The sequence below is a fragment of the Lepidothrix coronata genome, unplaced genomic scaffold (assembly GCF_001604755.1).
Source record: "Lepidothrix coronata isolate B3197 unplaced genomic scaffold, Lepidothrix_coronata-1.0 Scaffold62, whole genome shotgun sequence".
Lineage (NCBI taxonomy): Eukaryota > Metazoa > Chordata > Aves > Passeriformes > Pipridae > Lepidothrix > Lepidothrix coronata.
Genome location: NW_016690242.1, coordinates 3,139,630 through 3,164,667, shown reverse-complemented (window position 1 = coordinate 3,164,667; position 25,038 = coordinate 3,139,630). Strand labels below are relative to the sequence as shown.

Here is a 25,038-nt window from a genome sequence, read left to right as displayed (position 1 = left end):
CCCCTTTTTTTTTTTTTTTTTTTTTTTTTTTTTTAGTGTGAATGATATAGTAGCCATGGGGCCAGATAGTTTCTATGCTACCAATGACCACTACTTCACCGACTTCATCTTGATGTTCTTAGAGGTGTTCTTGGGTTTAACTTGGTCAAATGTTGTTTACTACAGTCCAAAAGAAGTTAAGGAAGTGGCAACTGGCTTTTGTTCAGCCAATGGAATTAACATTTCACCTGATAGAAAGTAAGTTTCTCCTTACCTTAGATTTTGTTTGATCACACAGAAGAATCCAGAGATCCTGATTTGTACATATGGTACCTCCGTGGTCAGGTGTCTAAGCTGGTTCATATAGGGCAAGGTGCTGCCTGTGCAGTGTAAGTAGTACAGAGCGATTGCAGCACGGGGTTGCGTGTGTTGGTGTTCAGCAGCAATGTTTGCTCCTTTGCATCGTAGTTTATGGGCAGTAAGATCAAAGGTTGCTGCATTTAAAGCAGCCGATACAGGAGTTTGTCCGTATTGCTTGCAAGGATTAACAGGGCAGAGTTTCTGCAAGCGGGGAACGTTCTACCGTCCTAAAGTCTGTGTGACCGAATCAACCAGTCCTATGGTGTGGACAGGTGATCTTAAATTAAAAAAAAAAAAAAAAAAGGTGTAACTGGGGATTTTTAGTTCCAAGGTCTGTTTTGGTGTTGCAATGGAAGAACTGGCACAGTGTGAAGATACATTAGGATCTCAGCAGGTTGGCTTCATTTCAGTGCCCTGTGGCCTGCTTGCAATGTCTGTTGCTGTGTGAGAACTGTGGGCTGGCATTCCTCATGGGAAGAGCTGGGCTTGCATGGAAGGAACTGTCTGGTTTTCGTGTCTTCATACATTGCTGAGAGATGCTTTGCTTTCTTTTGAAGGTACATCTATGTTGCAGATGTATTTGATCATAGTGTTCATGTTATGGAAAAACACACTAACTGGAATTTAACTCACGTGAAGGTAAGGTGCTGCTGTTCTATAAAAAAGAGACAAATGTGAATTTTGGACAGAATAGTCCCCATGAATGCTTGATATGTCAACATGATTGTGTGTAAAGTTCTGGTCTGGGTGGCTCCTGCTGTGGGGTTGCAGAGGTGCTGTGTGCCCTATTACAGAGCTTCAGGTCTTCCACCCTCCCTCCAGCAACCAGAGAGGAATCCTTGGGAGTGCTGTTGAGCCACAGTGGAAGTCTGCCTCAGGCAGTGTGGGTCAGAGCACAAAGAATTGAAGGAATCAACAAACACATAGGTGTGAATGAGCTGATAGGGGAAGCTCAGAGCAGCAAGCAGGTTTCTCATGGTGTAGAGGTGGGGATGATGCATACCAGGGGAAAAGAAAAACAATACTGGGGGAGAAAATATTTCTTAAAAAAAATAAATCTAAGATGTCAGATGAGAGTCTTGGAGAAGTTTGTTCATTATGTTGTAGTTTACTTCCAGGACTTCTGGTAGCTTTAACTTCTTGTTTTTGCTTTGTGTTGGATAGACACTACAACTGGACACTCTGGTCGATAACTTGTCTATTGAACCTCACACTGGAGACATCTGGACAGGATGTCATCCTAATGGGATGAAGCTGTTCTACTATGATCCTGAAAATCCTCCTGCCTCTGAGGTGCCTCTTGAGAGACATCACTGGTCTCTTGGCTGTATCTGTGCCCAAAAGTTGTTTTGTTCAAATCACCCTGGTATAACGTAACTGCATTACATAGAGAAGGGCCTGGCCAGCCTTTGTGAAGGCAAAGACCGAGCTGGCTTCTGCTTTCAAGTGGAAGCCCAAACAGCATATACTCACTAACAAACACCTGTTCAGATCCTTGGGTGACAACTGATTACTTTCTACCCAGTAGCTCAGTCACTTTGGACTCCTCAGGCTGCTTTCTGTGCAGCTGTGGCCACACCCAGATTCTGATGAACTGCATTAATTACCTAGCCAGCACATCTTTGCCAAACTAAACATGATTGATGAGTGCAAAGCGTGACCAGAAACGTTTGCACAGTAATGATTAATCAAGGCAAGTGTGATTCATCAGTAGGTGACACTGTAATTCTTCTTTCCTTCTGAAATCAATGAGGTACTGGCCTCAGGGTAATAGTGGCCACAAGTGCAGCTGGCTGGTTGGTGTCCATTTGATTTCAACCTTGTCTGAAGCGCCCTCTAAGACGCTTCTCAAAATTACCATGTTCAATAGCAGTAGACTTATGGTACCAGGCATTTGTTTATTCTGTCTGGAAAAAGCATGAAAATAAGAAGATATTAACTAACTCTTTAGCAGGAAAAAACTGTGCACATTCCTTGGAGTGGGGATGACTGCCTTCCTTACAGACATGGGGTCTCTGTCACACAACCACTTAAAAAAAACCCCAAACTCAGTCTTCATGGACTGTGCTTCCCTGAAGGCCCTATCACAGGAATCACATGGCTGTAATTATCAGCAGTTGATCGCCCTAACTAGTTTGTTTAAGTTAACATGCTGATGTTCCCTCCATACATGGAGCATTTCCACCTGCGGCCATTTCAGTAGATGTATCCTCCCCCTCTGGCAGGTTCTGCGCATCCAGAACATCCTCTCGGAGGAGCCTGTGGTGACACGTGTCTACGCTGACAACGGCTCTGTGCTGCAGGGGAGCTCAGTGGCAGCCATCTACGAGGGAAAACTGCTCATTGGCACAGTCTACCACAGAGCTCTCTACTGTGAGCTATAGCTCGTCATGGGTAAGATCTGCTGCAGCGGAAAGGATTTAGTTCCTTGGGAACTCAGTTTCTGCTAGATTTGCTAACAACAAGACTGTTCCAATAAAGGTTAACTGCAGTAATAGAGATGTATTTTAGCCTTCCTCTCCAAAACGAGACTTCTACACAATAGTGAAGGAAATGTAATTGAAGGTGAGAAATTAGTTTATTTGTGTAATGGGGAGGACCCCATATCAGTAACAAAGGGTTACCTTGAAGTTCAGTTTCAGATTGCAAATGACTAAACTGTCAGACATTGAACTCATCTCTGCTGGCTGGATTTTTTTTTTCCCCATGAGAAAACTGATTTTGTAAATAAGAATTGCTGACTACCAGTGTGGTGTGTGTTTGTCACTGACCCCTGGGCCTTCCCATGGACTGTGTGAGATTCTTCTGAATCTGCCTATTGGCTTTCCCTAATGCATCCAGAATAACTGGAAGGTGAATAAATGTTATTTCAGTTTTATCTACTTCCCCTTCCCCCTTCAAGCCATTTCCTAACATTACTTCAGGTTCCTAAATTTTTCTTAATTCTATTGAGAAAAGAGTAGGGTATCACTTCAGAGTGGTTTCTTACTGAGTCTTCCAAAGGGAGTTTGAAAAAGCTTTTTTTACTCTTAAGAGTGGGAAACGTCTTGAGCACCTTCATTGAGAAGTGCATTAGCAATTACTGTTGTCTGTCACAGAAAAGGGAGCATTTCTGGACACTTTGCCACAGCGACTACCCCCAAGCCTTGGTCACACATGTTGTGTGTTTATCTTCAGTCGGTCCAGAGCTGATTCCCACTGTGCTACTGTGCAGCAGGCACCCCTTCCTGTTTATCTAGCATCAGTTACTGATAATGTCTCACACTGCTAAACAGCCTATCCACCATCAGCTGGTGGTTTTGGAATAGTGTTAGTAGTCACTTTCAGTGAACTGAACAGAATGTCCTTTGAAGCTGGAAATCAGTTTGGTGCTCTCCAGTGTGCACAGCAAGATGCCAGAAACCCCTGTTTTGGCCACCACTTGGTTTCCTGCTCATGGAGTGAGCTCTTCTTGCATTAGTGTAGATATCCTTACCCACAGAGCAGCTCCTGCTGCTCTTTTTGTCCTTCCAAGTTCCCAGCTGTGATCAGCCCTCCAGTTTTGTGAGAGATGCTGACATCCAGCTAAAGGTTCTGTGTTACCTGTGGTGGCTCTCCTGCAGGGGTTGCTGCTCTGCTGCCTGCACATGCCTGCACTGGCCCTTTTCAGCATCTTGGCAGCCCCTCCAAATGCTGCCACCAGACAGACCTCCCTAGGGCTGCCAGCCCCTCTGTATCCTTCAGCTGATGCAGTAGCTTTTCCTCTCTGCAGTCCTTCCCCCATTGTATGGAGAAAAAAGACAGGCTGCTCCTGAAGGGCGAGCCTGGGAGGAGAGAGAGCCAGTCCCTGGGGTACCAATTGCTATGCTAGCTTTGCTGTTCCCTCCTGCAGTCTGCTCCACCACCAGCCACAGCCCCTCCAGTCTGGAGAGTACACAGAAAGTTCAGTACTTTAAAAACACAGGAGTACTTGTGCCTACAAGATAGAGAAAATAACCCACTCTGTAGTGGCTCAAACACTGAGGCAGGAGGCAGAGTATGTGCAAACCCTCCTCTGTCTGGATTTTCCCATTCTGGCTGAGAGGAGGCAGTACTGCAGGCTGAGGTTTGGGTGAGCAGTGGCCCTGAAGAACAAACGTATGTACTGACACCTCTTGGCTCCTGTGCTTTTCCTTTCTGACAAGCCTAATGGCTTTCATCCACTGGTAGGAAAAGATCTGCCGCTCCTTCCCTGATGGAAAGGACAGCTCTAACCAGAGCAAGGAGTCCGTGCCAGGGCTCGTGGCTGAGGCAGTGTTGCTGTACAGGAGGGACGATGTCATCCCCCTTCCTGTGCACAGCTGTGGGTCTTGCCACATCACCCATCTCCTGCCCCTAAAAAGCATCTGCTGCACCCTGTGCTGCCCCAAGCTCGCTGGAACAGACCCTGCTTGGTGTAAGGCAAGTCCCTGGGCACAAAGAAGTTCTGTGAGGTTGAAGAACTGAGCCAGTGGGCATGTTTGGCTCAGTCACTGTGCCTTTCCTGATGCCAGCAACTTCCCCCTGCTGCCATGGCAGAAAGCTCTTTCACACGCATGTACTAGTACAAATGGCACGTGCTGCAGGGGTTACCGATGGCCAGAAGGGGAGACTTGAGCATTAGTTAACTGCGTGGCTAATTGACTTGTCTCTTGGTGGCAGCCCTGCATTAGCAGGTCTGTGCACAAACTGCGTTCACAGCTCCTCTCCAAAATGCTCACAGTTGATCTGCAGACTTGAGGGCTGCCCAGGCGTCACTGTCTGCTCACAAAGGCTTTGGTGACAAGGACTCAACCATTCGGATCACAGTTTTGAATCTCGCTGACGATGGCATGCAGCCCTTCCACAGAGCAGAGCTGGCCTTGAATGAGGGCGGCTTTTGTCTCATCCCTTCCTTGTACTTGCCTTTGGCATTACCTAACCCTGGCTTTGCTGCTCACTCCTTAGCAACTTCTCTCCCTGTGGGACACTTTCAGCTTCCCTTGGAAGTGGTGTACTTTCCTACAGGAACGTGTAATCCATTTTCAGTCTTGAGGAACAGACATCATTCCCAGAGCCCAAGCTGAAAGGACTGCTCTGAAGAAAGTTCTCACAGCAATGAGAGGTTGGGCTATTAACTTGTTCATGATTAGCCATCAACAGTCTCCACAAGCATTCTGAAGTGGTTATTTTAGGATTGTGCCAGTATTTGTTCTAAAGTGCCATCTCCTAAAGAGTTATATCACGCATTAGTGGCAGTAACACACTGAAATGCTGATCAGCCACTCTGCTGGTCCTGGATTTACTCTGTGTATGTAGAAACGCAATAACCATTTCCCTCAGCAGTGGCAGAAGTAACCCATAAAAACATTAACTTCAAATTTTACAGTGGCTTAAAACATCTTCAAATAAGCAAATCCACACATTGTTGGATCTTGTCAAACTTTTACTTTTTTGTTGGTTTTAGCCTTCCAGAAAATAAAGATTGTCTTCACTCATCACTGGCTTTTTTTTCTGTTCTGAACGACTCCTGTGCTGAAGGCTTTCCCATCCGTCTGCCTGCAGACTGAACCATAGGAAAGCGATGTGCCTTATCTTTTCTCACAACATTTGAGAGGAGAGAGATTGTAGGTACTTGATGTAACATTTTGAATTTTAACCTGAGGTGAGGACGACTGGAAGCCCATTGCCAACCTTCTCTACAGGTATCCCAGCCTTGCAGTGCAGAGGCGGGAATTGAAGCCGGGCCACCGTTCATTCAAGTGATGCTGAGCAGGACAGAGACGGCAAGAGCCATGCTGGGGTACAGCTTCTACCTTTTGGCATGACATCACCACTTCATAAACGCACTGGAGGCCTCAGTGCAGAAACAGCAGTGGTGGAAGATGCAGCTCAAGCCTGGCCTCTCAATCACAACGTAACCTGCATAGGGAAAATCCATGCTTGCAACCTGGAGGAAGGCATAACACATCATCTTTAACAAGCTGTAGAGACTGGAGCAGTTCTGGGTATTTCAGAAACCAAACTGCAGCTGGGACAATTTGCACAGACAAGAAAAATGTATGTATATATATGGCTTAGGAAGCTGTTGAGGAGACACATTTTACATGTCAATTGTGGACTTGGAGCCTCTTAGTATATCTCCTTTAATTAAGATAATAATTTTATGGATTGAAGATTCTTTTTATCTTCTTGCAGGTGGTGGCCATATTAGCAGAAAGTAAGGTTTATGATTCAGTTGTTGGGAAACACAAACTGGGTTAAACAGATTAAGTGCAGAGTATTTGGCCTAGATTCTGCCAGATGTAAATCCACTGAAATGACTACACAAATTGGACAGTCTGCACCCTCTGCTTTTCCTTTATTTAATCCTCTACTAAAATCAAATAAATAAAGACATATTAAATATGTTCAGTAGAAGAACTGGTGTACTTTGAGTGTATAAAGTGCCCATTGTAACTAAGCTACACTTAAATATAAAACGGTAATTTTTTTTATATACCAAAACTAATTCAAGTCTTTTAAACAAACACTGACCAGTATCAGTGTGAAAGTAGCCTATTTTTACATCAACCTGCAGCAAAAGATTGCACTCTACATTTCATCGGCATATGAAAAAAGAGTAATTCTCTTTCCTTACTCTTTTTTTTTTTTCAGTTCTTTTTACATAATTACAGATTGTAAATGAGACCCACTTGGAGGCCTGTGAATCATGCCAATTTGGCCATGAGCTAGGATTAAAATAATCTTTGGCTGAGCAGAAGGAAGGAAAGAACAAGCAGGGCAAGGTCCATATCCAACCCCACCCCCCAGTCTGGCCCATGCAGCTGTCCAGTTGTGCTCACCATTTAATATTTCTTCTGGAATGACCAACAAATGGTCAGAAAAGTGAGGACTCGATACAAATTCTAATAAAGATTCAGGATTTCTCATTTTATTGCATTCGTTGTCTAACAACAATAATACTCATTGGCAAGAAATTTATTTACACTAACAAATTAAACCACAAGGCTTTGTTGTTTGTATTTAAACTGTAAGAAAACAAAGGGCCACCATGATGTTTTGTTTTGATGTCTCCCAATAACTAAATATTAACCAAAGTTATCTTGGGGAAAACTCAACAATCTAGAGAAGTTCATATCAACCAAGCACAAGAGAACAAGCTCAGACATGGCACTACTGTGTCCTTCATGCAGGTGATCAGACATCAACATGTACAAACAAAAAGTTCAGGATAACATGCACTTCATATACATTTGATCTCTTTAAAAAAAGACAAAAATGAAAAAATCTGGAGCGCAACCATCTCTTTAACCATATAAAAAGAAACAATGTAAGAAGCCAATTTTTACAGTTAGCACAGTGCATTTTAGTCTTTTAGCTGCCTGGTCTTCTAGCAATATGTGTAACACATGTCAGTGACCAGTGAGATACCATCACAACATGACTGGGAAATATGAAAGCAGTTGTTCAGACAGTAAATGTATATGGGAAAGTATAGTCAGAAGAGGTTCACTGTGCACTCTCCACTTCCAAATGGGCTGGTTATTCCTTATGTCTGGTGCCCTGTGATCCCCCTTTCCTCCAGACATTTCTACATTGGGGCCCAAATCCACTTACACCGGTGTCAGCAGCAAACCTCCCACTGGAAACCCATCAGGAGGCCCAGGCTCCTGGTTTAGGTGGGTTGGATCCGATCTCATGAACTGTGAGCCCTCCTCACCTCTCTGGAAGAAGAGACCCGCCTAATGCCGCAAGTTTCACAAACCCTACAGGTTGTTTTTAACACAGTCCACACTTCCCAAAGAAACAGGCAGCCCAAGGCACTATAGCCAAACCTTCCTGTAAGATGTGCATTTTTAAAATAATTACTTAATGCCAAGAGCAGAAGTATCAGTTAGTATGGCCAGTTAGGAGCAGAAATACATTTTATATGGAGGAATTGGAGGGCTCAATGTCATGACTAAGGTGTCACAGCTTTGAAAAATCAGTTTTAGAGGTGGAAAAGGTACAGTGAAATCCATAGAGGAGGCTAACAAAAGGGACTGTGCTATGTGCAAATGACCCACACTCCCCTGTGGTGAGCGGGCAAGTTGCCTCGGATGACACCTGTTATCCTGCTCAAAAACAAACTGCTGAAAGCGCTACAAAAGAAATCAAAGTTGGGATTAAAAGCAGAAAATTCCTTCCTAGAATACAGGCACTCAAGTAAATGAGGATCCTCTTCCTTACTACTGTAGAACTGAATTCTGCACTATTAGCAAGTGGCATTTCTTTCTCTTAGAAGTGAAACACAATTAATTCTCAAAAATGATATATCATTGCCCACCTCTTACTTGCCAGTCTGTGAGCCAGGAGGTGAAGGTGGAGCAGCTCAGGAGGAGAGGAGGCCTTGATGGAAGTAATAAAGTATGAGGAACCCTAATGGTCAGCGTCAAACACAACCCTAATGCTCAGCGTTAATGAGAGCTGAGGGCTGGCAAGTTTCAAAGGAAAGCTGCTCAGTAATTCTAGTGAAGCTCAATTCTTGTGGTATCCCTGCAGCAGACTACAGTCACAGCACAACAGATGCCATTGCAAAAAAAATATAAGAAGTTAAAAAAAATACAAAAGCATTTGTATACACTGAAATACAAACATCACCCAACTCTGTCCGGCTTTTTATTACTGGCTTCTGTTCCACTGTGTGATTCTAACCCATGATCTAGGACTAGCTCCACTTACAACAACCCCCACCAGACCTGCTCAGAGCAGGGGGTGAAGTGCAAACAGAAGTGGGCAATCTCTGTGCACTGCAATGAACGAGTTCTGCTCCTTCCTTACACCCTGGTCCTGATCTCCCTAGGCAGACTGAAACTAAATTGGGAGTTTTGACACGGAAGTTGCATGGGTGCAGGAACGCACCACACGGGAAAATACAAGCTGGAACCAACTAATGTCAGTATATTTGGCTGATCTGAACAGAGCAAGGAGGTACAACTTCCTTCACAATGTCAGTATAATAATAGATTTTTCCAGACTAAAGTAACTTGCAGTGTTGTATCTTTTATTTTCTCTTTCTGAGAGTTCCATTTTTTGCTAACTGTCCTTTCTTCACCTTTTTAGAGGCTCAATATATTCACAACCTGGAAATACTGCAGCAATGAGCAGAAACTAGTTTACAGAACTGGCCTACCACCCAAACCAGAGAGAAAATAACTTCATCAGCCTGCTGTGGTCACCTGGGTGTAATGATGACACCAGCGCATGGAAACACCACACTGCCTGCACAGCAGCTTAATGGTGGCCAGGCAAGTCAGACTAATCAAAACAGCTTTAGCTCCAGAAATAAATACACAAAGTAGGCAACAAGTACACCTGCAGGTGAGCCAAATGAGAAAATCTGTCAAGTCATTTAGCCCAGAAATTTGTTTCTTCTTATTACATCAAACCCCATATTACTCTGACTTAACACTGGTTTACAGGAAGTTTGGGTTAAGAATGATGAGACATCCATCTTTTGTTTCATATGTCATTACACAATACAAGGGGAAAAAATGCAACACAATTTTAAAGATCCTGTAGAACAGCAAGAAAAGTTTCAAACTATGCTTTATGTCTGTTATCCAGTGACATTTCTACACATCCCAAGATCGAGTTGCATATTTAATAAAAGGAACCACATAAATCTCTTTCATCACAGAAAGAAGAGCAAAATTCTTGACATTGTTCTGTTTGCTTAGTTTTCACATGTTGATCAAAATGCATTTTAATAGTTTTATTTTAAATTTAAGCTACTTTTTTTTTAAGTTAGGTTTTTGTTTGTTGGGGTTTTTTCTTGTAGTCTGAGAATAACAAAATTACATTATCACAAAGCAGTAAAAATCCCCTGAATACTTAAAGGACTTAAGTCGAATTAGTTATTCTGCAGAATAAGAACACAATTTACAAAGAGATTAACTAGGCACTGTTCTAAGCAGCAAGAATGAAAACTCAGTCAAGCAGTCTGCTCAGGTTTCTAAGAAAACAAAGAACATAAAATGGGGACACCACCTGAGATTACTATATACAACCACTTAAACACTACTACAGTGTAAACATAACTTAAAAAGAAAATCATCATCAAATGCATTTATCAACATTGTATTTAAGAGATTAAATTTCCAGTTTCTTCCAGATAACTTCTCTTACTCAAAGAATGCTAGTTTTATGAGGCTGTTAAACATTTGTATAATTTTTCTCCTATAAAGAGCACAGAAACATTTACTGCAATGTGTAATTTTTGTTAGCAGGTGTATTTTTCTGCCAGTGGTCTATCAAGAAAAATATTGCAAGCCTTCAGAAATATCAGAAAGTATCTTTTATGGCAATTTCAGTTTTAGAGCTGAATAAAATATACATCAAAAACCTGTAGAAATTGGATTTGGAAGGAAAAATAAAGCTAATGCTAAGTAGATCTGCTGTGTATTAATTTTGAATGAACTACACTGTCTCATTTATAGACCATTTTATATGTCAAAGAAATTATTAGAATCAAAAGAAATGTAACTATAAGCAGTGCACCCCAAGTGTTTCAAACCTGAGCTTCAGAGAACTTTGTAGAAACAAATCTGAATGCTGCAAAGTGCAGAGCAGAAGAGAAGCCAAGCCAAACTAAAACAGACGTTTTCTTCAAAAGAATTCGGTATTTGCAATTTCAGGCTGGCATGTTTTTAAGTCCAAGATTCTAACTTTGTGTCACCATCTAAAAAAATATATGGGTTGGCATGACCAGATGAAGACCGCCACTTCCAGGATGCATGAATGGGAAGTGGCGCTTCTCAACTGCTACATAGTTAGCTTCAACTGTAAAGCTAATACCCCCCAGCTTCTCATTGTGGAGATTTGCCTGTTGTCTCCTTATTCTTTTGAAGAAATACTGTATAGTTTAATACTGCACTTAAGAGGCAGTAACACCCTACCCTGCTTCTGTTTGTTATAGTCAAAACTACAAAGCAAGCTTCACCGATGGCCTCACACACCATGGGAATCTCTGAAAGATATGATATGACCACTGCTAAGCCAACATTCTACAGCCAATGCCCCAAAATGCAGGTTTTGGTGGGGATATTCTTTAAACACATCAATCAAAGCAGTTAAAATGTGGGAGCTTTGGACTTAGTAACCATCATCTCCATGGCAGCACTGACCTTAAAAGCAATGTACTGAATTTAATTTTAACCAGAATCACTCGTCTTCCTCTTTTTAAAGTGCAGTTCTGTAAAAAATAGAAATATTTAGCAGACTCAAGTCGGATAATTGTTTCTAACAACAGCTTCATAATAGCAGAGCACAAAGCTTATTCTTCCAATGCTTGTTGGAGAATGAATCTGAAGATGTGGTGTTTTTCCTAGAAAAAAACCCCAAAACCTCAAAACAAAATAAACCTAGTTTCCTGTTCAAAACACATGAAAAAGAAAGTGGAGTGTGCTATAAGAAAGTTGCCTACACACTGGGAGCACAATGAAATTTATACAGATATATATGCTGTGCTCTAGTTAGAAATTTATCCTTGCTCAGATATCTAAAGGATAAATGTTATCCTCAGATTTCTGTGTAAACCCACATAACCATTTAAGGCTTTGCCTCCTTCCTGGATTAACTATTGTACAGTTAACAGAAAGAGTTTCACCTCCTGTCTTTTACCCAGGGGGAATATTGACTCTCCTGTCTTATCTCCAGTGTATAAGAAGAAGTCATTGAACAGTTGTGTTTCCCGAGCAGTGTCGCTTAAAGGTACTGACACAGGATGAAACTTACTCCAGCAGATGGAACTGAGTATCCAAACACTGTAAAGAAGGTGAACTTCCAGTTAGAAAGTGAAGTCAAGTCTTATCAGACAGAGCACAACTCCTTTTACCCAGCTGAAGAAATGTTCACCAATTGTATTGACTGGCCATCCTATTCAGAAGAGGTGAAGCAGAGGACCATGCTCCTTGGCATCATGCTGGTTATTGAAGTGACCAAACACACACAGCTCAATAGAGAAGAGTAGTTTGGAAGGAAACACCACCACACAAATATGAAATCTGTTAGCTGGCAGCAAGAACAAAACAAACCGAAGAGCTGGGGTTGTTTCACATGGCAACAACAACAAGCGTGAACTGGATATGTGGGAAAAGAAAACGACACAATATAAATTTCTCTAGTCATTCTATGTATAGCCCCATTTCTCTGTACACAATCTTGGGTGATGAATACAACAAAGCTGAAGGGGCACCAGTGGATATGAGTTCCTCTTCCCTTGACGTGCCTCCACTTTCTGAACACAACCGCACTTCTCCTTATCACTGCTCATTAGTGCCCTCTGTTGCATCTGATGAACACTTGTCTGTTTTCTTCGATCTCCTCTGCAGTTGCTCTTGTTCCTTCTTCCGAAGCTTTTCCCTTTGCTTTTCCATTTTCTCTTGAGCTTTGCGAGCCTTCTCCAAGGATGCTTTCATTTCCTTTAGCTTTTTTTTAATGATTGCTCTGTCCTGGGAAGATGTCATACCAAGAGCCTGAAGTGGAGAAAACAAAATTAAAGAATTTCATATGGTTTAATCTGTCACAATTTTTTTTCATATTCTAATAGTAACTCTTAGGTAGACGACTGTAACAACTAAGTAGATCTGAGACAGACTCAGATCTGATCTGTAAGTACTACTTTCCATGCCTTTCACTTCTAGAATATTAAAGAATGAGACCTCATTGCCACTACCAATGTTGATTTCATTGATCAAATAAGGCAAATAAACTATTTTCTTGAAGTCATCTAAGTCTACATAGAACAAGACTTCCCAATTTTCACTGCTATGCCTTAGTCAAAAGTTCACTTGCACTCTTCTAAAACCCCTAGAGTTAGTGAAGTGCTATCAAAAAAATGCAGAAAGGAAACACCAAACTTGGACTTTCAGATCTGCTGAGCTTCCCACAACTCCTTCCTGTAATTATTTTTGACAGAAGTAGGTTTGTATTTTCACTACAAGAAACAATGCATACTTTATACATCAAACCTATATTTAGTTCTAATACAGTACAAATGGTATCAGCTTATGCCTCCAGTATCCCACTAATCCATTATTCTGTTGCTAGTTCTGATACGTTTCTGTCCACTATCTTCTCTGAATCATCCTTTCACAGAACAGAGAGGGATAAGAAATATATGCATGCAAATACCACTTACACATGCTGCTATATGATTTACACATGCAAATACGGGTACATTATACACACCAAGAATTTTCACAAAGCAATTGCCCTCTATTTCTAAAGCTTCTGAATCCAAGTGCATATGGGAATTTCTTGAAGTGTTGCTGTGGCTTTATACTCTGTGTTATTATTCTAGTCTATCACCACTCCACATGCAGGGATTTACTGCTTTCTGAACGAATTCTTACTGCCTTTAAGATTATGTAAATGACAAAAAATACCATAGTTACTCTTGAAGCCCAGTCAGTTAATTACCTTGAGCTTACTCCCATCCAGCTGAAGGAGATGCTCCCCGTTAATGTTTTGGGCACTGAATTCGGCAACATACTGTTCAAGGTTCAGGCTCATTAACCAGTGGGAAACCTGCTGCACACTCCACTCGTGAACAGCACGACTCTGACAATGACTGTGCTTAGGCGATTGTCCATCGTCGAGGATCTGAGACAAAGACATGCTACATTATTATTGAAAGGGTAACAGATGAGTAACAACATTTTCCTGCACAAACCGCCAGCAGCAGAGGTATCTGTACAATACCTCTTGTATTTTGTACAAGAGGTACACTACAGTCTTTACACTACAATAATAACAATTTCACACTGCTATATTACATGTCTATCTAACCAGACACCCAAGAACAAGTACAAGGTACCCAAAAAATCTTTTATCTATAGAACCATAGAAGAAAAAGGAACTGGCATTCCTTTTAACTCAAACAGGGATTCAAAGGGCCAGGTGGCACAATTCAAACCAGGGATGCTCAATTCCCCCACAAGATTTTTATCCTTCAAATTAGAAGGTTTCTAAAGGATGCAACGAATTATGCATTCCACCTCCTTGGCTCATTCACAGATATTTATGATTTGTTTAAGCTGTAAAACAAGAAATTTGAGGGGAAAAAGAAACCCTCAGAAAACCACTGCAAAGTTTAAAGTGATGACATAAAACAGCCAGTGAGACTTGTACTATCTATGGAAGATTCATGTGATGACACAGAGGAGCAGTATGGAACACACAGTGATCCCACAGCCCTGGCCCTGCTCTCATCACTGCTGCAGATGACAGCACAAGCCGCACCACAAAGGGCAGGTGGGATATCAGCTGCCGGAGTAGCCCCATGTCCCTGCTCTGCCATTTTATTCCACCCAGGGGTATGCCAGTGGGGCTGAAACAAAAGCTACTCTGTCCTGGCTGTGGTCAGCAAAGCAGCTGCTACAGGCTGCAGCAGCTGTCTGCTGTTGCAGCAGCTTTTACACTGAGTTAGATGATGCTGGGAGCTCTCTCAGCTTCTGGCTGTCCAGTTCTCAGGGCTGGGGAAAAGACGGTTTAAGCACTATCTTTTCCTTCTCCTGTTGCCAGCAGGAGCACAGTGCAGCTGATGCTTGGCCTTGTAGATTTGCTTTGACACTGACTCTCCTGCCCCTCCCAGCATACTGCAAAAACTGCAGTTTGCTGTGGCCTTGAAAACTCTTAGCAAAAAGGAGAGGGGAACTCAAGACTAGGAAAGAGGAGCCAGTGACACCTGCATGTTCTGCTCCAACAAGGGGGTTCACCACACAACACCATAAAACAAGAAATGTGACTCTGCAAAAGAGACGATACATTGCCACGCGATGGTCACAAGATTCACCACAACAGCGCACTAGTATCTCACCTCATCATCAATCATATCCAGGCTCTGAGTGAGGGAGCAACAAAGAAATGGGAAAGAAAAGCATTATAGAAACACAATACCAAACATGGAACAGCATGTAAAAGTTCAGGTAGGGGCAGCACCAAGATTTGCAAACAGATATGGCTACTCAAAACCACAAAGATTTCTTTTGAAAAACTATTTCCAGAAACAAAGATGTTATGTTGAAAGCTCAGCACACACATGATTTGGCTGCTAAACCTGACATAATGAAACACCTTTGGAGTTCCTTATCTCAACACTCTAGAACTGGTGGGAATCTCCCTGATGACTCCATTTCCAAGAGGAAAAGCTCCTTAATTAGAAGAGAACTGTCTGCAAGAACTGGATTCCCTCCCCACCCTGGAGGAGCCAGAGCAAAGCAGTGCTTGCAGCAATGCACTATGAGAGGCTGAAGAGCAGCACTGGCCTAACTCCTGGCCAGGGTGGCTGGGGTGGTTTCCACTGCAGCTCTTGCTGAACACACTGTGCCTCATTTGGAGGCAGCAATTTGGCACACAGCAGAGGATGGAGAAAACACATTCATTTTTATAGACCTGTTCAGGCTTGATATTTTAGAAACGATAAAGTAGAGAGTTGAACATGCAAAAAGAAAGCATTTTCAAGCTTTTAATTCAATACCACTCAGAACAAGGCATTGTCACAATCACATACATAACATAGGGGGTATTAAACATGGTGAGATAATTAAATGTATTATTAAGATAGTACTAACAGTAATAAAAGTGCAAATGATGACTTTGTTGTTTTCAGTAATTCACAGGATATACAGGCCTGTCTGCAGTCTCCTTTTGTTATGAATTACTGCCCTTAACTACCTGCAGTAAGGAATGTCCAAAGAACAGTTGGGTTTGTAGATTTGCAGTTTGGCAAATGGGGTTGTGCAGAACAGCCCTCATTCTTAAAACCAAGTAAATCATGCAAGCAGTAATAGAAAAATCTATCATACAGAAAAAAAAAAGATACTTCAAGTTCCTCATGTCTGGGAAAAAAAATCCGGCTCAAATCTCACATGAAAAATGTGAAGTATGGAGTATTAGTAAAAGAACAAATGCACAGGTTTCCTGAGTCCACAGGATTTGCTGTCAGCTACTGTCAAATTGTGCAGCCTCACTGACAACTGAGTTACAAAACTGGTATCGTAAGAAGAATATTTTCAATATGTTATATTCAGCTCAATTATGTCACCAATTTATACAGTTAGGAATGCCTTTTTACTTTATCATTGTTTAAAAACTTTAGTTTGAAGAAACTGAATTCAAATGCACTGTGCAAAGCAAGCACAAAGAATGCAAAGTGGATTAATACACACAATATAATCAATAGACATACATTCAGGTACAGTAACACACAATTACTGTATATACAGGTCATTTTATCAGGGTAAAAATTAGTGTGGGTTAATTCACCTTACCTCTCAACTATATTTACCAAACTACAGTGGAGGTTTGGTATATCAAATTGTCTCAGTTATGCCTCATTTAGTGTATTTACATATGTACACCTATGGGTTCACATGTATATATTTAGAGTGTAGGGAAAATTTATTAAAATGTGTGAGGATACAGTATCTGAGGATATAGCATCTCTTAGGAAACCAACTGCATTCCACTTTCCTACGATAATACCACAGGGTATTTATTTAAAGTCATTATTATATGAACAAGAAAAATCTTAATCTAGAAACCAAGATTAATTTTATTTTCCAATTCTATTGCCTAAAAAATTCCCTTTATTATTCAAGTAATCAAGCAAGATGCCATTGGAGAAAGAAAATAACTGTTTCCCAAATTAAACAATTTCATCAGCATACCTCATCTGATGACAATGCTAAGGAGTGTGAGAAGCCTGGGGTTTTAGGTTCTGCTCCTAAACCACTCAAATCAGCTGAACTTGTGCTGCTGGGACTGAAATCATCGTTGAATGTGAAATTCTGTGGACAAAAAGAGGAGTGAGAATGAACAAATGATTGCATATGTGCATTCAAAAGGGAAATTTGCTTTTTGTCTTCCAGGTTGGCATAGCTCAGGAGTGATTTCAATCATTTACCAAACCAATTAAAATGCACATGAGGAAGCCTAATTTTTTTTATTGTTAATATTTATAGAATACACAGTATTTTTACCACTGTGTACTTCAAGAGACACTTTTACCAGCTTAGTGCCTCAATGAATAACAAAGGTGTCTTAAAGCCATTTCCAGACTCTTAAGATGCTGGCTCTCATCCTGGAGCTACATTACTGCTTCTGCAGGTTAATCACTAGCATTTACTGTCCTCCAAATATTTAGGAGAAGAGTAGCACAGGCAGTAGCACAAAGAATAGGACAGAAGATTAATGAACAGAGAGAAGTGAAAATTCCTATTGAAAGAGCAAGAATATCCTGTGAATCCATTTCTGAGTCCCAAATACTCTCCCAAAAAAGTAAAAGGATCCTCCCTGTTTGTCTATGCCTTTAGAAAAAAAACTGAAAGTAAAAGAGATCTTTGGATATTGAATGTTATTTACTGAACTAAAAACCATAAAACAAACCCTCTTTTTTCTTAACAAAGCAATGAGAGACATCACACCTTACAGCAAATGATAGCAAAAGCAGGCACATATTTTTCAAGAATACAACAGAATTACCATTAGAATAAGACAAAAATTAACAAGTATTTCACGTTAGAGGGAGAACAACAAAGAAACCAAAATATATAAAAAATTAAGGACACCATGATATTCCATTTAAGTTGAAAATACACTTGACAATACACAGACTTCTAATCTCTACTCTAACATCTAAATGAGTATTAAATTCATTTTTGGTGTTCACTTTAAAAAGTGAAACAATAAAAACAACACTAAAAAAGCTATCCTTTTATCTGACCCCCCCCAAGATATTTGAACTATCTTTCCTGAAAACACAAAGTCTTCCAAAAAATATCAAGTGTTGATCCTCTTAAGTTTTGCTGGAAATCCAACTTATTATTGGTATGTTGTGCTTTGAAAGCCTTCATAGCAGTACAGGCACTCCTAATTTAAAAGCCTGCAGACTTTAGAGAGAACATAAGAATGTTTTTACGATTGGTTTTCTCTCACCTACATTTAGAATTCCTGTTCTGTTTTTCCCAGCTCTTTATAGGGGAGAAGCACATCTCAGCAGCTTCCTTAGCTGCTTCCTTAGCCCACACAGCGTTCTTAGGCCAGGAGTTCAACAGCTCTACTGCCTGTTGTGTGAAGAACATATTTTTCTTTTTTAAGTACTCTGGTTTTTCTTTCACCTCTATTTTGTGCAAGCTTCAGCTTTACAATAAATTTAAGCCTTTAAAATTTAATTTTCTATAGGAAAACCACAAGATAGCCAAGGCCTGCTAATAATTATGATAGCAGGACAACCCCCTAAAGCCTCAACCTAATGCTATCTAAAAGGGTGCACTTTTTTCCCTGTTTGAAAATCATTTTTATACAATGTTTGTTTAAAGACACTAAAAGGATTTACAGCTCCAATAATTATTTTTGTTTCCAAAAGAAAGATGTAACTGATTTTCTCTTTAATCTTCAGAAATTTCATTGGTTGTCTTCTCTATTAATCTGATTTTGACTGGGGTAAGCCTTGTGTAGCTCTCCCTGCCAGGTAACACAAGAACAGCTATGGCCTTGCATAGTTTAGTGCACAGCAGAAGTAAGGTATCACCAGCTTTTGGCATCAAAAGAGTAAGAAATGCCTGTGAAAACTGCTATTATGAACATGCATTTGGTTGTAGAAGACAGAGAAATTAGATTTCTGATTCATAGTCCTGTACATAAAGTTGAAAACCATACCTGTTTCTTTTTACCAGACTAATATAAAAAATTAACTGCTAAAAATCATAAGAAGATACAGGCAGAGAAATATTTTCCAGAAGTGAAAATAAACATGAAATGCTAAATATATTGCAATAACGGAGGGTTATTTAAGGAGTTATCATGCTGAAACATTCATGCACATAGAAAGGAATCACACAGATGTATTAATTACAATAGTTCATATTTACAGTTCAAGCATCTTCATACAGAGAATTAAATCCAACAGCAAGCATGCATGACAAACAGATTTCAATATTCAGGGAGAAAAGGCAGATGACTGACGGCATACAGCATTTCTTCACTTGCAAACATCTCATTTGAACACGGGTACGTATTCCCACTACCAGTTCTGAAGAATGAAGAAAATATCTACAACTGAACACACAAATCTAGCATTTGTTCAGTGGATCCAAATGCTAATTTCCACTGGCACCATTTGCTTTTGTTACGGTACAGCACATCACAGTTAGTTTACTGAAATAATGTACATTAAGATAGAGTAAAAAGGTAGAATGTGGAATGGTACAGTGACAGAGATGTTCTGTTTGGATGGGCTGTTACCGTACAATGAACACCATGCACTGTTTATTGTAGTAGTCACATATTGGCCTGTTCTTTTTTCCAGGAACACAAAGCCAATTATGCTACTCAACACAGTGGGAATAAGGTAGTTTTTATTTTCTACCTTTGACCCTTTTTTAGCTGGACTTAAATTTTCAGAGGAGAGTTCAGTTGAGCTGGTAGGTGATGGCAGGTTGCTAGAAGAATTGGATCCCTTGCCACTCTCTCCATACCATGTGACTGGTACACAGTGTGGGAGAGAGGAGGATCGCTCTGCTAAAGATTTTGTGTTTGATGATTTCTGCAGCATCTCTCTGACAGTCCTGTTTAGGAGAAAGGAGCAGGAATATGTGTTAGACTATAAAAGAAGAGAAAACAAAATGCTAGAGGCAGTTAATTGTGGAAAGAGTGACATTCCCTGTAACTGACTAAAGAACTGAGTGGCATGCAGCTGGTAGGGGCATGCCTGAAATCCCTCTCTCAGAAGAAAAAGAAAGTGTGTTGTTTTGATTCTGTTTCTACATCAAGCTCTCTTAGACAACATACACCCAGCAAATGGAGACAGATGCCAGCTGAAAATGCCTGTAACTCCCACCGTTCGGATGAGAACCAGCTCCATCAAGAAGCCACATGTTGTGTTGGTTCATTTCTGAGCCACAGTGGTATCTCAGCATGATTAAATAATTAGACTCAGCACTGACCCAAACGGGCTCTGGTTCCCAGAGAAGATTTGCCTTGGATTTCAAGCACAGGCATAATGAATTAAATGCATCTGTATCCACCTATGGAGATGTGTCTTTGTTACACCAGCTAAATATCGATGAAGTACTATTATCTTGCTTTTAAATTTAATAAATAGTAAAAATATTATAGAAAAATTAAAGAAACAGCTATGGGACTTTATCAGCTTGTCTCTTTGTAGTAACAAAGATTGCAGTGATCAAGGCAAAAGTAACAGTTATAAACTAAAACACCTAAATTATTCGTGAAGTATATCAAGTCAGTATTATAGTATGTAAATTAAAAATAACTATGCAAAGTGTCTGTCTCAAAAAACTTATGCATATGTCATAGAATCATATTAATTACATCAAGATACACATTACTGCTTCAGAGCACTAAAATCTCACTGCTCTTAGCACCCATATGTAAAAGCCACGCATGTAAATCTCCCTCAACTTCAAGCTTCTGGACAGCTTCTAAATCATAATTAACATAATCACTAGATCTTTGTATATTGTGAAGCTTCTTTTCTGTATGGATGAAAGTGAGGTTGTCAAAGGACTCCTATCTGTGGAAGCAGAAGGAGAATCCTACTTCCATTTCACTACATAAAGAAAGATATATCTGACCCGGACCTATACTTCTCCCTCATCCTCTAATCTTGCTTGAAAGTAGAAAGAAAAAAAAAATTACGTTCCCCAAACCACCTAGCTTCAAGTACGGAAATATATGCTTCTTATTTAAATGGGGAATTTTTTGTATCTCTAATATTAGCGGTAGTTTTAGGAAATAATTCAGGATTTTATGTACACATCCTGAGTGCTACTTTCTGGCAATGGCAAACAAGCATGCAACATTCATCTAAAAGTGTGATTAATTCTACACCAATCAGTTGCTGTAATTGATATGATTATAACAGAATGCTGTCTTTTCATCATGTTCCTTCTTTCAAAGAGCTTATACAGCTTTGGACTTGTAGAGAAAACATCCTCACATTTCTTCTGAGGCAAATTCTTTGGAGTTAGTAACAAAAGAAGTGACAATGGCTGTTTAAATAGTTGTACTGAAATAATAAACTCCCAGTTTACAGAGGCACAGTGTGACTTACAAATGTTCATAAATTTCAACTTTGAAAGCAGAATGAAACTTTACTTTCAGCAACTGTAACACTGAAATATTGAACTGTAATAAAGAAATATTAAGCATATAACTGATATATCAAATGGTCTAATAAGCAACTGATCTCTCTGTGCTGAGATCTGATGTCTCTAAGGAAGATACCTATGAGATCTCACAAACAACTCTAACATAGTGTGTTGGTATAAGGGACATATCAGGTTCTTACAAACAAGTATACATTCATTTCCCCTGCCCCGTGCCTTTGTATGTAAATGCTACATGATGTCTAATACCCTGCTAAGGGTACTAGCTGCCTCACAGCCACACAGAAATGTAGATTTGGCTTTAACAAATCTCCCCCTGTCACTAAGGAAACCCAGCAGTGGGTATCACTAACTCCAGGTAACACTGCAAGCAGACACAATGCAACAGGTTTTCAGACAACAGCACAAAGGCGACAACTGCTGCCTAAGATCACCAAAGATCCTGCCAGGTATTTGCAGGATATAAATGTAGAAATGTATGCTGAGACAGAACACTGCACTTTGGTACAGTGTGCCTGAGGGAGCAAGTCAGCAGGCTAAGATTTCTTTTGCTTTTCTGATTTTACGGAGCTACACAACATACTTGTCATTGGGTCTCCATATATTAGACTGTCAGGAGAACTCCACAAATGGCTACGTACTAGTTTTCCACCACAATGATTTTCTGAGTAGCATTCAAGCTTTGCTTTCTTCCAATAGCACTTTTATCATGTAGGTTTTCTTTTGCATTGCTTTATGAGCAGTTTTTGAGTTGCTATGTCCTTTCTAGACTTTTGGAACACATTAAGTTTGTGTAGCCCTCCTGACATTAATCTTTCATACCTGGAATCAGGTATCATGCCTGTAGCTGTGATTTTGTACTTATGTACTCATGAGTACATAAGGAGAGGCCTCCAGCGAAAATCTACACTAGCTTTTGCAGAGAAGTTTGCCTCCTGTCATTTTGAACATTCATTTATTTATTCAGAGTCCAGATGCTGGCGATGTGGTCTCATCAGATGTCACAGGGAATTCAAAATTCCTTGCCTGAAAGTTGGTGACACGACATGCAATCAGCATTTTTCCTATCTATTTTCAACTTCTGATGTTCATCTTCATTTAAAAAAAACCTGAAAGCATTCCTAATGTGGGCGCTGCAAAGCTGAAGTGAACAGCTGCTGCCCAACCTTGCTCTGGGGGCTTTTTAAAAAAATATATGGAATTGTGTCAAGGTTTCTGGTTCATGGGTTTTATCAACTGATTGTGTGCATCTTGTAAGCCTCCTCTGAAAATCTATTTCTGCAAATCCCATTAGTGGATGCAACAGCAGTAGTGATCGAGTTGGACATGATGATCCTTGTGAGTCACTTCCACCTTGAGATATTCTATGATTCTATGACACTATAAACCTCCAAGTATTTTTAGATTATATGTTAGTCTTTTCTTAGCCAAGGAATCTAGGTTTGTAAGCTCAGAAGGTTATCTCAAAGCTTAACACTTATTTATGAAGTCAGTGGGACTGTTAATGTTCCATCTGCTAGGATGATTAGGTTTTTCCAATGTTTCTGGCATATCATTTCTTGCATCCTCAATTTTCACCCATACCTACTGCCATAGGTCACCCTAATAGCTTCTTTCTCTTTCCGCTTCTTGCCCTTGTTTGAATTCCTTCTCAAGGGAGCCCTACAAAAATATTAGAAAACATCAGGAAACATCTTTGAAATTTTACTTTCAATCCTTTTTATGAAAAAAAGAAGTATTTTTTTATAACAAAATGCTTACCCAAGATCTGCAAGTTTTCGCTTTAGTCTTTCTGTATGCCCTATAGTAGGGCTAGTTGTTCTTGCTGCCTGAGCACATGTGGCACCATCTAGGATACATTTGTACACGGAAGAATGTACATTATTAATTTTAAATGCTACTTTCCACCCAGAACACCTTGTGTATCTTTTCATAATTAGATATGCATACAAACATATGTGTGAGTACACAACTTAAATAGGGGAATTCTCTATTTTAGGAAGATGGTATGAACAGGAATAGGAAAAATCAGAATTTGAAAATACACATGAAGAAACCTTATTTTTAATTGAAGAAAATGGAAAGGTAATTTTGGTTGAGTTTTAATGAATATGTAATAAATCAAAAAACACAAGAGATTTACAGGTAAACATTATAATGAATCCATTTTTAAACTCAGCAGTAGCTGTGAGTTTCTTTTTACAGAATTCATTTTGTATGTGTGTTTACTTCCAAAACAACTCCTGAAATGCTTTCTTTAAATCTGGAGCCAAGGGTACCCTTTATGATGGACATGCTACAAAATAGTTCATCTGTTTAGCCTGAACGTCTTTGTTAAACTAAACATTTAACTTGAAATTGAACCACCCTGAATTTAAAAAAAAAACCAACCACCCACCCAACCAAAAAAAAAAGAACAAAACAAAACAGCAACAAAAAAACCATCAAAGAAAGAAAGAACTAAAAGTAGCTTAGTTAATAAATCTGCCCTGAGACATCTATCAATTTTTTATCTCTTCTACAAACACTGTTAAAGCCTAAAGAGGAAACAGTCTGCAGTACCTATAAAGCCAAAACAATGAATCTGAGTCTGGAAAACATCCTGTGAAATCTATATGGAAGGCAAAAGAAAACATATAGTAGCTAAAAAATTCAGACACAGTTACTCTTAAAACATAAGGACTGTTCCCAAATACTCTAGAGGAAGCAAATGAAGCTCATTCACTCATATCACTTGTGGTTTGGTGGCTTTTGCAATGTGACCTCAGACATAGAGCAACTTTTAACTGAGAGCACTGCTGGGTTTGTGGATTTCTCCTACCGTGGCTGATATAAATTAAGCCCTCAGAATTAACCCAAAATACCACAGCACTACCACAGGACAGTCAACTCTGTGTATAGAATTTTGTGTGCTGCTTTGAGGATAATATCCGCCCAAGTTTTCATTCAAGTAAAAAATTTAGTGTGCAACTGGTTCATAAATCCTTTGAAAAGCAAGAAAATAAGCCTCTTGCAATACCCCTACTCTAAAAGCCATACTGTTTCTACCAACACAAGTCCTTATGTTAAAAAAAAAAAATCAAGAACAAATGACAAGTAATCTCATGCCAAAAAAGCGAACAAAAAAAAAAGTAATATGAAGAATGACAAAAGCAAGGTGAAGTCTCCTCAGAAGAAATCCATTCCCTAGGGAAGTTGAGGAGAACTTTAGGCAATACACACTCTGCATCAACCTTACACCATGCACACACCTCTTCTGTCTCCTCTTATGGTTTCTCTTTCACCTTTAATGCACACTTCTCATTTAACCACTGCCAAAATTGCCACTTTCAAGTAAAAACTTGCAAAGTTTATTTTCACACTAGCTATTCACAGGCTTGGGGGCCAAGGGGCAGTGTGGTTTTTTGAGAAACTTGTTAATGAAAGTCAGTGAAATGGAGGTTTTGCTGCTGTAGTAGAAAAAAAAATCTGGAGAGCTCAGCAAGGACACGTAGCAGCTACCTGGTATGGCAATCTTCTATTCAGGGTCTTGTATCACAGTATTTCC

The 25,038-nt window shown here is 40.0% G+C and overlaps 2 protein-coding genes across 6 annotated transcripts in view; one reads left to right on the top strand and one right to left on the bottom strand.

The window, feature by feature from the left end:
* Nucleotides 1-3,086, top strand: part of LOC108498692 (serum paraoxonase/arylesterase 2) — a 14,684-nt gene extending 11,598 nt beyond the window's left edge. Inside the window, exons 6-9 of the mRNA XM_017817706.1 lie at nucleotides 37-237; nucleotides 897-978; nucleotides 1,504-1,632; nucleotides 2,565-3,086. Of these exons, the coding sequence (XP_017673195.1) occupies nucleotides 37-237; nucleotides 897-978; nucleotides 1,504-1,632; nucleotides 2,565-2,723 (571 nt within the window). The 3' untranslated portion in view covers nucleotides 2,724-3,086. The remainder of the gene's footprint in view (nucleotides 1-36; nucleotides 238-896; nucleotides 979-1,503; nucleotides 1,633-2,564) is intronic.
* A 4,141-nt stretch (nucleotides 3,087-7,227) lies between these two features.
* The window catches only part of PPP1R9A (protein phosphatase 1 regulatory subunit 9A), a 137,899-nt gene continuing 120,088 nt past the window's right edge, over nucleotides 7,228-25,038 (bottom strand). Inside the window, exons 14-20 of one of the 5 annotated variants that reach the window (XM_017817700.1) lie at nucleotides 23,253-23,340; nucleotides 23,076-23,153; nucleotides 19,730-19,928; nucleotides 17,031-17,150; nucleotides 15,179-15,202; nucleotides 13,780-13,962; nucleotides 7,228-12,833 (exon numbers count right to left, since the gene is read on the bottom strand). In XM_017817700.1, coding sequence (XP_017673189.1) covers nucleotides 12,621-12,833; nucleotides 13,780-13,962; nucleotides 15,179-15,202; nucleotides 17,031-17,150; nucleotides 19,730-19,928; nucleotides 23,076-23,153; nucleotides 23,253-23,340 — 905 coding nt within the window. In that variant the 3' untranslated portion in view covers nucleotides 7,228-12,620. Of the gene's footprint in view, nucleotides 12,834-13,779; nucleotides 13,963-15,178; nucleotides 15,203-17,030; nucleotides 17,151-18,301; nucleotides 18,426-19,729; nucleotides 19,929-23,075; nucleotides 23,154-23,252; nucleotides 23,341-25,038 lie in introns of those variants that run through there. The other 4 variants (XM_017817701.1, XM_017817702.1, XM_017817703.1 and 1 more) reach the window with 4 other exon arrangements.